Source organism: Pinus tabuliformis, chromosome 5_1, assembly GCF_031772625.1.
Source record: "Pinus tabuliformis cultivar Carrire ecotype Pingquan chromosome 5_1, CPIR1, whole genome shotgun sequence".
NCBI lineage: Eukaryota > Viridiplantae > Streptophyta > Pinopsida > Pinales > Pinaceae > Pinus > Pinus tabuliformis.
Window position 1 is genome coordinate 233,488,646 of NC_142305.1, and position 14,990 is coordinate 233,503,635.

The 14,990-nt window shown below is 36.6% G+C and overlaps 1 protein-coding gene across 1 annotated transcript in view; it reads left to right on the top strand.

The window, feature by feature from the left end:
* Nucleotides 1-6,968: 6,968 nt before the first annotated feature.
* LOC149164263 (uncharacterized) overlaps nucleotides 6,969-14,990 on the top strand; it is a 58,193-nt gene continuing 50,171 nt past the window's right edge. Inside the window, 3 exon segments of the mRNA XM_089429418.1 lie at nucleotides 6,969-7,934; nucleotides 7,937-9,035; nucleotides 10,008-10,015. Coding sequence (XP_089285544.1) covers nucleotides 6,984-7,934; nucleotides 7,937-9,035; nucleotides 10,008-10,015 — 2,058 coding nt within the window. The 5' untranslated portion in view covers nucleotides 6,969-6,983.

Below are 14,990 nucleotides of genomic sequence, written 5' to 3' on the forward strand. Positions count from 1 at the left end.
TGGAGGTCTCCAACTGTTAGGCCCCTATACTACTAGTGTAACCCCTTATTGTTATTAGTATAACCCACTTATTATATTTATGTACCCATGTAGTGCCCATATTGTTACTATTGTGCCCCATAGAAGCCCACTATTGTTATTATTATGCCCTTACATTATTATTGTTATGTCGGCTCTGATTATGTTATAACCCCTTAGACTCCTATATATAGAAAGGAGGTCTTTTCATTTGTATCATCCAAGAATTGTTCATTTATGTAATGTAAAGGAGGTTTCCCCCTCGAAGAGGCTGAATTCTAAGGCGTTGATCTTTCTTTTCTTGAGCTGGTTTCATAACATTTGGTATCAGAGCTTTGGATTCTAGGGTTTCGCTGCTCCAAACAGGTCATCGTGGAATTTTCGCTATAACTTTTTTTCTGTGACGTTTCAGAAGTCGTAAAAAAAACCCATTTGAGAAGAAATCGCGCTGAACCTTGGGTCCAAATTTCAGAGATTTTTACACGACATTTTCGGAGATATGATCTGAGGAAGTTGGTCTTTTTGCAGACTCTTGAATTACACTCAAAACAGGTGACCTGGGAAAAATCGTCATAACTTTCTTTCTGAGCATCGGATTAAAATTTCGTAAGAAGGTACAGAAAGAGGACGGACTGTAGTTTCTGTTTATATATGTTTTAGAGTCAAAGGTTAAAACAGTGACACGTGGCACTTCATACAAGTTCGCTCTACTGAACTAGTCTATAATCAGGTCACTGCGGGAGAGTGTCCATAACTCTTTCTTGGATAATCCAATTTGGATCAGACTTGTGGCATTGGAAAGTGGACACAGAGGGCTACTACAGGTCACAATTTCAGAACTTAAAGATCCGAAAGTACAAAGTTACAGTCGTCTCAAGGTAGAGCTTCTAAAATCAAGAAAAAGCAAGATGAGGAAGTTTGATGGCAAAGATCCAGTAAATTGGATACTTCAGATGGAGCAATATTTTGATATACATGGTGTACAACTATTACAAAAGGTATGTATTGCATCTTCATATTTAGAACCAGATCAATTTTTATGGTACAGATGGCTTTGTTCTCATAAAAAAATTGTTACGTGGTCAATTTTCACGGAGGAAATGATAGCACATTATGAGGATACAAAGAGCAACACCTTCTTTAGAGCAACACCACAACAATTGGAAAGATTAAAAGGGCTTTGTGACATAATGGAAAGCAAAATTATGGAAACCAGGAAGCATACCCCTCACAACTATAAAGATGGAAGTGTTGTTTCTCCCAGCCTTCCACAACCTACAAGGGTTACACCACAACAATTGGAAGAAAAAAGAGAAAAAGGGCTTTGTTACAATTGTGATAGCAAATGCACTAAAGGTCATAGGTGTGCTGAGAAGAAATTATTTTACATAGAATATGAAGAGGAGGAAGAAAAGGATCAAGAAACATCAAAAGAAGAGGATATACGTCAGGACACCACCCCAGAGAAAGAAGAAATGAATCAGACCATATCTTGTAAAGCATTGGCAAGAATTACCACTCCTCAAACTCTCAAGATAGAAGTACATATCAAGAAGAAAAAGGTGCAAGAAGTGAAAGATCACATCGAGAAAGAAGAAATGAATCCAACCATATCTTGTAATTCAATGGATGAAATTACCACTCCTCAAACTATCAAGATAGAAGGACACATCAAGAAGAAAAATGTTCAAGAAGTGAAAGATCACATCGAGCATCAAGAAATGAATCCGACCATATCTTGTAAAGGACTGGAAGAAATTACCACTCCTCAAAAGATATAAGGACATATCAAGAAGAAAAATGTTCAAGTAGAGAAAGATCATATCGAGCATCAACAACAAGTTCTCCAACTTTTAAAGGATAACGCCACTTCGGTGCAAAATCAAATGAAACAACAAGTAGATCAACATCGTAGTGAAAAATGTTTTGATGTAAGTGATTGGGTATTTTTACTGCTACATCTCAAGCAAGCTATTTATGAGAAGGAAATGTTGGCAATACTACATGCACTTAAAAAATGGCGACCTTACCGAATGGGAAGACACTTCAAGGATGAGGATGTGGAAGCATTGTTTTGTGCTATTTATATTATCCAACCAAATTGGATAAACGAAGCAACGGATGAATGGAAGAAGAACGAAGAAGTATGGCCACTTATTCAAAAGTTGCAAAAGATCCCAATTCAAGCAATATTGCCAGAAATTGAAGAGGAAGGAAAAATCATATTGGAACCTGGAGCAGTCACAGAAACAAGAACCCGAAAGCTACGAAATCGATCAATTTCAGAGTATCTCATCAAGTGGAAGAACTTACCCGCTGAATATTCCACATGGAAGGACAAGAATTTTATATAGAAGCATCAAGAACTACTCAAGCGTTGAGGACAACGCTTTTTGAAGGAGAGGGGCATGTTAGGCCCCTATACTACTAGTGTAACCCCTTATTGTTATTAGTATAACCCACTTATTATATTGATGTACCCATGTAGTGCCCATATTGTTACTATTGTGCCCCATAGAAGCCCACTATTGTTATTATTATGCCCTTACATTATTATTGTTATGTCGGCTCTGATTATGTTATAACCCCTTAGACTCCTATATATAGAAAGGAGGTCTTTTCATTTGTATCATCCAAGAATTGTTCATTTATGTAATGTAAAGGAGGTTGCCCCCTCGAAGAGGCTAAATTCTAAGGCGTTGATCTATCTTTTCTATCTTTTGTGAGCTGGTTTCATAACACCAACTAATTTGCAACACGCTTATCATTGAAGGTGTGATGTTTTGTGGTTATATTTTTTCTGGTTTTGACATCATTCGTGGACTCCCCCTTGCATTGACATCTCCTTCTATAATTCCCCTGGCTTTGACATCAATGAAAACTTTATCCAATGGTGCATTGACCCATAATGTAGGAAGATGTAGCTACGTTCATAAGAGGATGCATACTTCCTAGTAACACAAAATAAAGTCTATACCATCCCTTACATGTACCCACTCAACTTTGGAAAGACATTTCCATGGAATTCTTGGAAGGGACATGATTGCTTGCTTGTGATAGTTGACAGGTTCAATAAGATGCATATTCTCATGCCCTATAAAAAGACCATCATTATGCAAGAAGTATAAAACTTGTTCTTTGGATAGGTCTGGGTGCACTTTGGGATACCATGGAGCATCATGTTAGACAGGGACACTAGATTTCTTAGTGCATTTTTTATTGCATTGTGGGAGAAGATAAAAACAAAATTGAATAAATCTACAACATTCCATCTGCAGGAAGATGGGAAAACATAAGTAGTCAATAGAACTTTGGTACATATTTTGAGGGGCTATAATTAGAAGCATCTAAAAACCTGGGATGCAAATATGGTCTACATATAAAAATCGTACAATAGATTAATCTTCACTTCCACTGATAAGTTCCCATTTGAAACATGTTTTGGATATTTTCCACTTAGCCTTTGGATGTTTCATATGGATAGCAAGGAGGAGTGAGGGAGGATCTCACAGTTGATGCCATAAGGTTTGAAAAAAATGTTGATAAAATTAGGAAAATTCATTTTCCAGTACAAGATACACTAAAGAAGTCACAAGAAAAGTCTCAGGCTAGTCATGATCAACATAGAAAAAATAAGTATTTAGAGTAAGAGACAATGTATGGTTACATTTGAACAATGAGATGCTACAATAAATTGGTAAGAAATAAAGGCTATGTGTAATGGTCATTTCGAGATACTGGAAAAGGTGAGAGATAATACGTACAGACTTAGTCTACCCCCACACATGCACATTTACTTAGTGATGAATGTGGAAACTCTAAAACTCTATGAACCATTCATGTTGGCTTAGGAAGAGGAACAAGTCCTAGATTCCATAGAGGACTTAGCTTCATGTGCCCAGGTAGAGTTGAAAGAGGATATAGTTTTGTAGAAGAGGTCTGGAACTACATGACAAGGGAAACATGACATTGGAAGATTAGGTTAAAAGGAGAATTTCTAGGCAAATCTAAATGGTGCTCGAGGGAGAAAGTAGAGGGAAAATTTCCTCACGTCATTTAGTAAAACCTTTTTGGGACCAAAAGTCTCCCAAAATGGGAAGGTATGATCGAGATTAGATCACTATATAATTTGGCATCCATCTTGATGCTTTCAAAGTGCAAAAATTGAAGAAATCAACTTACAAGAGTAGTTTTAGCAATGGGATCGAATTTGGAGAATTGGGGTGTGAAACCTTATGGGGCTAGTTTTAGGCCTTAAATGATAAATTTTTAGGGTAAAACTTTGTCAATTAAGCATTTCATATTGTGATGCTATTCTACACATATATACCTTTCCAATGGTCTAAGAAGATGTTAATCAGAGTTCACATGCAAAATTTATGCCTCCTAGAATTTGACCTATTGCACTTGACCACTATAATTCAAGAGGAAGTCATGTCAACCCCCATTACTCATGGAAACAGGGCTAGTCATGTGGAGACTATGAAGAAGACTCTATAAAGATAAAAGTTGTAACTCTAGTTCAGAGTTGGAGTCAGACTTAACCCTTAGTTAGCTAGCAGGTTATGTTACATTTGAGCTACTTGGAGGAAAAAGGGTTCCATTCTATTCGAGTGCATTTTGTTCCATAACATAGTAGCTGAGAGTGGATAGAGACAAAGAGTAGAATAGAGGGGGTTTGTGCTTTGTAGTAGTCCATGGGCCAGAGGTCTCAGGTAGCACCATATAAAACTAGGTTAGAATTATTTTCCCTTTTTATTTGCATCATTTCAATTAAGACAAAATAAAACAAATCAACCCCACCTTTGAAGGTTTTAACGTTGTACAAAAATTACTTGCAAACATTTTTTTTAAACAAAAAATATACAATGACGAGAACATAAAATATACACCGAGATTTTTCTCCTGGAACCCAAGACCAAGAAAACTAGATTGATTTTTCATTATATTCTTTTCAATGTTACAATATTTTATATACATGTTGAAACATTCATAAACCCCCAATCCATTAACCCTGGATTAGAACATAGTCATAGTTCCATTGACCAGATTTACAAAACGCCATAGACAAAACCATCATGTGAAAAAACATGCACAAAACCATGGGTGAGTCTGCCCCACCATGAGTAGGTCTGTCTAGAAAAAACTTTTTCGGGGCACAACATAACAACACTTAAGGCTAGTCATGCAAATAATATAACACATACCTAACGACCTTCCAACTGTAGTTTCTCCTGAAATGGTTTCCCATATCATATCTTGGTGTTCATTTTGATATTATGTTTGTATTTCTCTAATCTCCATTTTTCATATTGTATTTGTTGCGTGCATAAGCATAAAAACAATAATTAATAAATCCAAAAATCTAAAAAAAATTAACCCTCATTGTATAAATTTCAAATTTCAATCTATTTTTATCAAAATTATTGTAGTGAATATCCATAATGTTTACTAATCATAAGATGAATCTATGTTTTTATTGTGTATGCACATGCACATATTTTAACCAAAACTTTCTAGAGAAACCACACAGATGCTTCTCCATATTTATAAATAACACCTCTAATAAACCAAAAACCTATCAATATATACTAATGCACTCGTCCAATAAAGTTTTAAATTAAAGATTTAACCATAAAAAAATAACTAATGCCCAAAACATTATAAATAATTATTAAGCTAACCCTTTAACCTATTATTTACTTTTATATATATATATAAATTATTTTAAATTATAAAATTTTACTCTCTTTTGATTATTTTGATTAGGAACACTCATACACTCACAATTACACATATCATAAATATTATTATTATTTTAGAATATTATATTAAATTATTACTATGTTGTCCACCTGTGACATAGAAATACACCTTTCTAATGTAACAATAACAAGTAAATTGTGAATATATATAGTATCACTTACATGTAATGATAATATGCATTCACTGATAACTAAAGAGTTATTGTTTAGATTTTTATTATTATCTTTTTTTACAATGATATAAATTTTTGTTGTCTTAGGTGGGGTTGTTAATTTTCATTATTTGAGATATATTAATATATTTTTAATTTATAAATAAATTTAAAATTTTAGAAAATTTATCATTTAAATCTGTTATGGTGTGGTTTATAAGATATCTAAAAAGAATTGAGCAAATGACAGTAGGTAGATGGCTTATGAGTGAAAGAAAGAAAACATGGATGAAACAAAATTACATATGGATGCAAAAATGGAATATTTACCTCAATGCATGCATGCCCCACAAATAGCAAGGAGCTAAAGGTTTTTGTTATGGAGAAGTTTCGTAAAAAGGTATGGGAAAAAGTATGGGCAAAAGAGTTGGGTAGAAAGAATAAATATTACAGTGAGGAATTCAACCGTACTTGTGATCTACAACAAAAAGAGTTCATTCGAGCTAGCATTTAGTGGAGGGCAAAGGTTCTTATTGCTCAATTAAGGACCAACTCGCATCAACGTCGGTGTGAAAAAGGACGGTGGAAAAGGCCTAAAAAGGCTAGGGAAGAAAGAGTGTGTACATTTTGTACGTCTAGGGCTATGGAATCGGAAAAACATTTCATTTTGGAATATGATGCATTCAAAGACATCAAAGAAAATTATGAAAACATGTTAGCATCAGTGTCTTGGATTGTTTTTTAGCACTGAGATTATTGAAAAATTAGATCAGCTCATAATTAATTTGAATCCGGAAAAAATTAAATTAAAAAAACCAAAAACAAAAAATCTATTTTTAGCCTAATAAACCTTAAAATATCATTTCATTTTATTTCATATTTCCTCTATAAAAAAAAACATCAAGGTACCTTCGTTTTAAGCCATGGACGGCTACGCAGACGGATATAACGTACAATGCACGAATGCGTCGCTGGAGATATGATCGCGCAGCAACGGGTTTGAAGTTGTGGGTGTTACTGTTCTCAATCTCTATTTAATTCCTTCACCATGCTTTCCCTCTCAAACATTTCATTTTCTGTTCTGCCAAACAATCCCCCTACCACGCATATCAATTTCCCTCTTAAAAGGCTCCCAAACTCCCCTCGCTCTACACACTCTTCCCACACTTTCAATGCAAATTGCAGTGCAGATCCTCGCTCTACAGATTCTTCCCACACTTTCAATGCCAATGACAATGCAGAGAAACGCATTAACAATTTGTGTAACACCAACAGGTTTCGAAAGGCAGCGGAAACCTTCAACAATATGCGTCTTTCAGCTAAATCCACTGTATCTCTCTTCACCTTCAATCTTTTGTTGAGGAGCCTCATCCGAGGAAATGAACACCAAATAGCCTTGTCTGTTTACAGACATATGTTGGAAGCAAGTATTGTTCCAGATTTCCTAACTTTAAACATGGTCATCAATTGCCACTGTGAAACAGGTAGAGTGGATTATGCGTTCAAAGTGTTCGAAGAGATGAAAGCAGATGGGTATGTTCCAGGTATCATAACCTTCACTACGCTCCTGAAAGGGCTTTGCAGGAAGGGCAGAATCGAAGATGCTGTGAACCTTTACTATCAAATGGTGGTCAAAGAACAGGCTCCTAATTCTATTACGTTTAATACCCTAATACATGGGCTATTCAAAACAGGGAAAACCCACGAGGCATTCGGGTTGTTGGCTGTTATGCTGCGGAAAGGCCATAAACCTGACGAATTCACATTGAGCATCCTCATGGATGGACTATGCAAAGAAGGTAAGCTCAAAGATGCTAAGAAACTACTATATCGGTTAAATCCCAATGTCGTTGCATACAGTACTTTGATTGACGGCCTTTGCAAGAAAGGCATGATGGATGATGCTAGGGAGCTTTTCTACGAGATGTCTAAGAAAAATATATGTCCTGACGTTGTCACATACAGTGCATTTATTGATGGTCTCTGCAAGGAAGGGCAATGGCAGGAGGCCACAAAATGTTATCACTCCACTGTTCTCCAAATGTTATCACATACACTGTTCTCATCGATGGTTTTTGTAGGGAAGGCAAGTTGGATGTAGCTAGGAAACTCCTATGTGACATGCCCAAACATAACATATCTCCTGATATTGTCACATACACTGCATTCATTGCTGGTCTCTGCAAGGAAGGACAATTGCAAGAGGCCACCGAAATGCTTCAAGAGATGCTGGATAAGGGCTATACTCCAGATGTGTTCACATACAATGCGTTTATTGATGGTCTCTGCAAAGAAGGCAAGTTTTTACAGGCTCTCAGCCTGTTAGATATTATGGAGCAAACAGGCCACCGGCCTTATGAAATCACATACAATACTCTTATAAATGGCTCTTGCAAGGTGGGTAATGCGGAAAAGGCCGGGGAACCCCTTCAAGAGATGTTACAGAAAGGTTGCAAACCTGATATAGTTACCTATAATATATTAATAGATGGACTTTGCTAGGAAGGGCAATTGCAAGAGGCCACCAAAATGCTTCACAAGATGCTAGATAAGGGGTATACGCCAGATGTGGTCACATACAATGTTTTTATTGATGCTCTCTGCAAAGAAGGAAAGCTTCAACAAGCTCTTGAAATATTCGATATTATGGTGCAAACAGGCCATCGGGTTAATCAAATCACGTACACTACACTTATCAATGGGTTCTGCAAGGTTGGTAATCTAGAGAAGGCCAGAGATCTCCTTGAAGATATGTTAATGAAAGGTTGCAGGCCTAACGTAGTTACCTGTAATACATTAATAGATGGTCTCTGCAAGCTTGGCAGGTTAGAGGCAGCTCAACAGATCTTCCATGAGATGCCAGAGCAGGGACTGAAACCTGATATTTTTACATACAAAACATTGATAGCTGGACTCTGCCAAGTTGGTAAGCTTAAGGAGGTAATAAATATATTTCAACAGATGGATGATAGTGGCGATGTCCCTAACAGCACTACATATACCGCCCTCATGGATGAACTATGCAAGGAAAGCATGCCCGAAAAGGCCAAGAAAATGTTGTATAATATCATAAAAAGGTTTGAAGACAACATTATATTCAGCACTTAACAATCACTTCTATAAAGAAAATACAGTTGCAGGAGCCAGATAAATACTCTAGGAAATGACAGAAGGGCTGCCGTGATAATGCCATTACATTTCGCTGCCGTAATTACCAGGTTGTCAAAGAAATATCTGCAAGGGGTTTCAACCCCTTTGAAATCACATTCACTGTTTCTATGGACACTCTTTCCAGTGACAGTAATTTATTTTGACTGTTGTGAGCTGCTTCCTCTGGTTTTGGAAAAAGGCAGAGGAAAACATAGTGTGTCACACGCTGAATAATTGATGAGTCTTTGTTGGGAATCCAAAAGGGATGATATTTCTTGTCAAAAAAATGTGGAAATTGATTCAAAGTTTAAACGCAAGGCCACTGTAAGCTTTGTTACCCCAGTACTTTCATATGTTACTAATTGCTTCTTCAATTGTCGAAAGTGAAAAGTTGCTCGGAAAGAATGCTGAATAGGGCTGTAGCAAGTCTTTCCTTTTAGTTTTCTTACGTATCTGGAAAGTCCTTGTGTAAATGCTTGTACAGTGGAGGAAACTCCGACAATCATTGAGTAGTATTGAAACTGAATATTACACAAATTGCTTGGCATTTGGATCACTGCAAGAACATTATGATATTAGTTGTATCAGTTTGATATCTTCAGAATGTGGGAAACATCTATTACTCTTTCTGGAAAAAATGTGTAGATGGATTTGCAAGAAAGAGGAAATTCCATGAAGTAATTGAAAAATTCATACGATGGATAGCAGGAAGGAGACGGGGCATCATGAACAACTATAAAAAAAAATGGGCGCTTGAGCTATTGAACTTTTGGCCCTGATACATTAAGAAAATGAGATTTTTTTTATCTGAGGAATTACTTTTTATTCTCCTAACAATTTTATATGTACATTTGCGTAATACCTAATTATACTCTGTATAGTTGATAATTCTCTCTCTGGTCTTTTATTTTGTTGTATGTAGAATGCCAGGTTAGGTTTTCCAAATTTACATTTGGAATTCTGTGCTATAGCAATGATTGTTTAATAAAATATTTAATATTTCTTTTCAAATAACCTGATGTTAGATCAGCGTTTATCTGACATGAAATCTGTCCATACATTTCACTTTTTTAGTCATTAGATTTTTTCGGTGTTGCACTTATTGCAGTAATATTGAAAATATCATGATATTATCACTGAAACCCACCTTCGTGATAATATCACGAGTATCTGTGATAATAAATTCACTTTAGGAAATTATCATGATAATCTGAATTTATTGCGAGACAATCGAAGTAATTGCCCTGCTACTTTCCCATCCACTTCAAGTTATGATTTTTGGTTTTAAAATTTCGTTTTGCAAAATTTCTAGGGGGTTGATTTTTGAAAATATTATGACCATTTTCCATCAGGTAAACAAGGGGAAATTTATAGTTCTCATTGCCATCAATTCTGCATTGCGGTGTGGGGATTTACTCCAATCTATTTTATTCATATTTCTAGGTATGTAAATATATTTATGCCTTCATTTTCTTTGTTTATCAAGATTTTGTATAAGGTTTCCAAGATACATTAGATATATCTCTTCTTGCCCTTTTTTATGGGGGATATAACACTTATGTAGCAAAGATATCTTAATTATGACATTCCTGAAGCTTTTTGTGGATTTGGATTCTAAATTTTCTTCATTTGTTTTGTTCGATAGATTTACAAGTTTAACTAGTGCTCAACATATTTCAAAAATCCAAATCCATTGGACCCGATGTGGGAGTATGCTCTACCATATGATGGTCATCAAAAGAAGATATGAGGCTTGAGCTTGCAAATAAAATTGCAAGCATCTCAGGGGCGGGGGAAGCTAATGCTTGGGTTCACATTCCATAATACCCAGCCCTTCAACATCCTCTCCTTTCATTGTGCTAAGGTGAGTGCCCAAGGGACAACCTTCTATTCGATAGTGAAAGCAAAGGATGAGGAGGCCAACAAGATTACGGCAAGAGGTTTTCTATGAATTGACATACCATTCAACATTGCCAAAAACAACCCATTCCACCATTCTATGTTTGAACTTTGAAGTCTGCTGGGGTACAAGAGGCCTTTCTATAATGACTTAAGAGCATTGTTTTACAAACCGGTCGTTTCGACTCTGATTCGGCCGAGTTGGTCCAAGTCATAGCCGAACCGGGTCGGCTCGGCCTTTGAACCGGACCGGCCGGCCGGGTTGTTACCAAGTCAGCTGAGTTGGCTAATCACTCGGCCGGCTCGGTAACAACCCGGTCAACTCGGCCGAGTCGGAGCCAACTCAGCCGGCTCGGTAACAGTGGCCGGTCAAGTTACTTTAGCGGCATTTTTTTTTTGAAATTTCATTTTTGGGGACTCCCTGGGCTTCCCTGTCTGACTCATGAGTTTCTTTGTCTGACTCTGATCCCTAGTGTTGATATGCTATTCATGGTAATGTTTAATCTTCATTTTCATCCTTTTACTTAAATTTTTAACATTACCATGAAATGACTCAGGATGTTTGAGAGTGGTTCCAGCCTCATTGGATTTCATATGGAGAAAGTAGAATTTTAGATTTCATTCAAAATCCAGTAGATTTATCAATTTTTCAGGATTTCAGGATTGGGGGATTGCAATGTTTCCATTGAATTTTGTCATGTATTAGGGGTATGGAACTCATATTTAATCAAGAGCACCAATCCCTCTATGTACCTTGATGTTAGTGACATTGGTTGTCAAACTCCTCCGGGATTCGCTCCCAAACCATGAGCTTCTGAAAATGTCGCCCCCGCTCCTGCTCCCAAGTAACACTAAGCCAGCTGACGTTGGCAACTCTAGCAGTAGCCAGTAGTACTGGTCACAGAGTTTTGTTGTAGAAGCCATTTCTAGCCTCCTTGGTTATGTGTTTTTGTTTTGATCTCTATATCATCATCGTGTATGTATTGGACAGTGCACTGGGTGCCATTTTGATATAATGGATATATTCATGAGCCTACTTTGATCATATGTTGTCTTCTATCTATATTCTAATGCTGTGTGTTTGGAAACATGAATGAAAATCTTTAAAATTATGTGTTTTTATAAAAAATAAATATTTAATGTATTTTTTACAATGACTGAGTCATTGAAATCGAGCCAGCCGAGTCGATACCAAGTCAGAGTCGGAGTTTTAAAACATTGCTTAAGAGAGCCTCTCTTTAAGGGGAAAAGGTTGATTCCACAAATATATCGGTTGAGCCTAGGGAATCATAAGTGATCATAGGATGCATTGTTATGTTAGATGGTTGGATAGATGGGAAGGTTAGGTCCATTCTCAATTTCTTGGTTAATTTTCAAGAGGATAATGCTTATCAAATCTATTGATGCATCTGCATATGTTAAAGATGCACAATTACTATATGTGAGTTGTTGGATAGCTTCATCCAAAAGATAGGTCCGCAGTACATGGGGTTACCAGATTGATTACTCAGTATAAACAATAATCTTTTTGCTATGTTTCCTTTGTGTAAATTTGCAGAAAGGATAAGCTTGTGTCTCTTGCTCCCTTGTAACTTGAATTTGCAATGAACCCACATTAGTGCCACAACTCGAAAACTTTTTTTTTATACAGATTAGAGACGGGTTACTTTGTTCTCTCTTGGTTTTATGTAGAATAGAAGCTTCCTTTATCCAATAGGTTTCGGCCTCATTGGATTTCATATGGAGAAAGTAGAATTTTAGATTTCATTCAAAATCCAGCAGACTTATCAATTTTTCAGGATTTCAGGTTGGGGGATTGCAATGCTTCCATTGAATTTTGTCATGCATTAGGGGTATGGAACTCGTATTTAATCAAGAGAACCAATCCTTCTATGTACCTTGATATTAGTGACATTGGTTGTCGAACTCCTCCAGGATTCGCTCCCAAACCATAAGCTTTTGAAAATGTCACTTCCGCTCCCGATCCCAAGTAACACTGAGCCAGCTGATGTTGGCAACTCTAGCAGTAGCCAGTAGTACTAATCACAGAGTTTTGTTGTAGAGGCCATTTCTAGCCTCCTCGGTTATGTGTTTTTGTTTTGATCTCTATATCATCATCGTGTATGTATTGGATAGTGCACTGAGTGCCATTTTGATATAATGGATATATTCATGAGCCTACTTTGATCATATGTTGTCTTCTATCTATATTCTAATGTTGTGTGTTTGGAAACATGAATGAAAATTTTTAAAATTATGTGTTTTTATAAAAAATAAATATTTAATGTATTTTTTACAACGACCGAGTCATTGAAATCGAGCTGGCCAAGTCGATACCAAGTCGGAGTCGGAGTTTTAAAACATTGCTTAAGAGAGCCTCTCTTTAAGGGGAAAAGGTTAATTCCACAAATATATCGGGTGAGCCTAGGGAATCATAAGCGATCATAAGATGCATTGTTATGTTAGATGGTTGGATAGATGGGAAGGTTAGGTCAATTCTCAATTTCTTGATTAATTTTCCCAATGGGATAATGCTTATCAAATCTATTGATGCATCTGCATATGTTAAAAGATGCACAATTACTATACAATTACTATATGTGAGTTGTTGGATAGTTTCATCCAAAAGATAGGTCCGCAGTACATGGGGTTACCAGATTGATTACTCAGTATAAACAATAATCTTTTTGCTCTGTTTACTTTGTGTAAATCTGCAGAAAGGATAAGGTTGTGTCTCTTGCTCCCTTGTAACTTGAATCTGCAATGAACCCACATTAGTGCCACAACTCGAAAACTTTTTTTTATACGTAGATCAGAGACGGGTTACTTTGTTCTCTCTTGGTTTTATATAGAATAGAAGCTTCCTTTATCCAATCCTTGGACAACACCCAATATGAACTGTGCCACAGATACTGCTCTGCCCTGTATCCTCGATCTGCACAAACTGGTTCTACAACGTCGCTCTGTGTCCTATATACTCAAACTATAGAACAGTACACCAGCTATCTCCCTATGATCCTGATGGAATGTGGATTCAAATAATTCCTTTTATCCGGAGATCTGGATACCTCTTTCTCAGTCGGAGTACTCAAAACATCAATGTTCAATCCTGTCTCTAAGCATCCCCTTCTTGTTACAAGTTGCGATTTCTTTCAACCTGGATATCTTATGGTCTAAACGATCTAGAATATTGTCACGGAAGAATACTCCTGTAGGCCATTTTTGACAACAGGACCTGACGGACTCTCACACGTCTCTGTTCATCGACGAAACTTGAAGGAATAAGAAAACTCCAACATTGTTGAATTTTGGATTATGAAAATTAATCCAACTCGGTTTAATCGGAAACCTTCAAACTGCATTGCAAATCTGTACCCTGAATTCACTCCATGCTTGATTGCCACAGTCGGATTCTCCTGAAAACCTTCCAACATCTAGGAAAATAGAAGTTCAATGCTATACTCTATCTCGTGCGCTCAACGTCCATGTAATTGATGCTAGAATCTTTTACGATGACCCGCAGTTTGATATTCACAAAGGCAACATCATTTATAGATAGAAAATGGATGAACTTAGATTTGTTGAAGCTTCTTTTCATTAACTTCTTCACACACATATCTCACCAGCCACACAATCAACACTAAATGCATTCCGCAGTCAATGTAAAAACCAGAGTATCCACATAAAACGGAGTATATATATTATGTGAGAAAGCAACTCCGCCAAGCAGCTCTGTATCATTTCACCGCGATTTGAATCAATTCTACGATTGCACACAATTTTAGGTGATTCTCTACTCTAGTTACCTCCTCCTCTCTATTAACCCAATTTCTCACAGCTATTGGGCGTGTCTTCGCCCTTCCTCTTCTATCTATGCCCATAGACTTATAATATAAATTGGAATAAGAATTACCAAATTGTTTTATATCCTAAATTCTCTCCTTAGTTTCATAACTGATTACTCAAATTGAAACCCCTACCCACTCTTTTTGGTAAATTCCAAGAC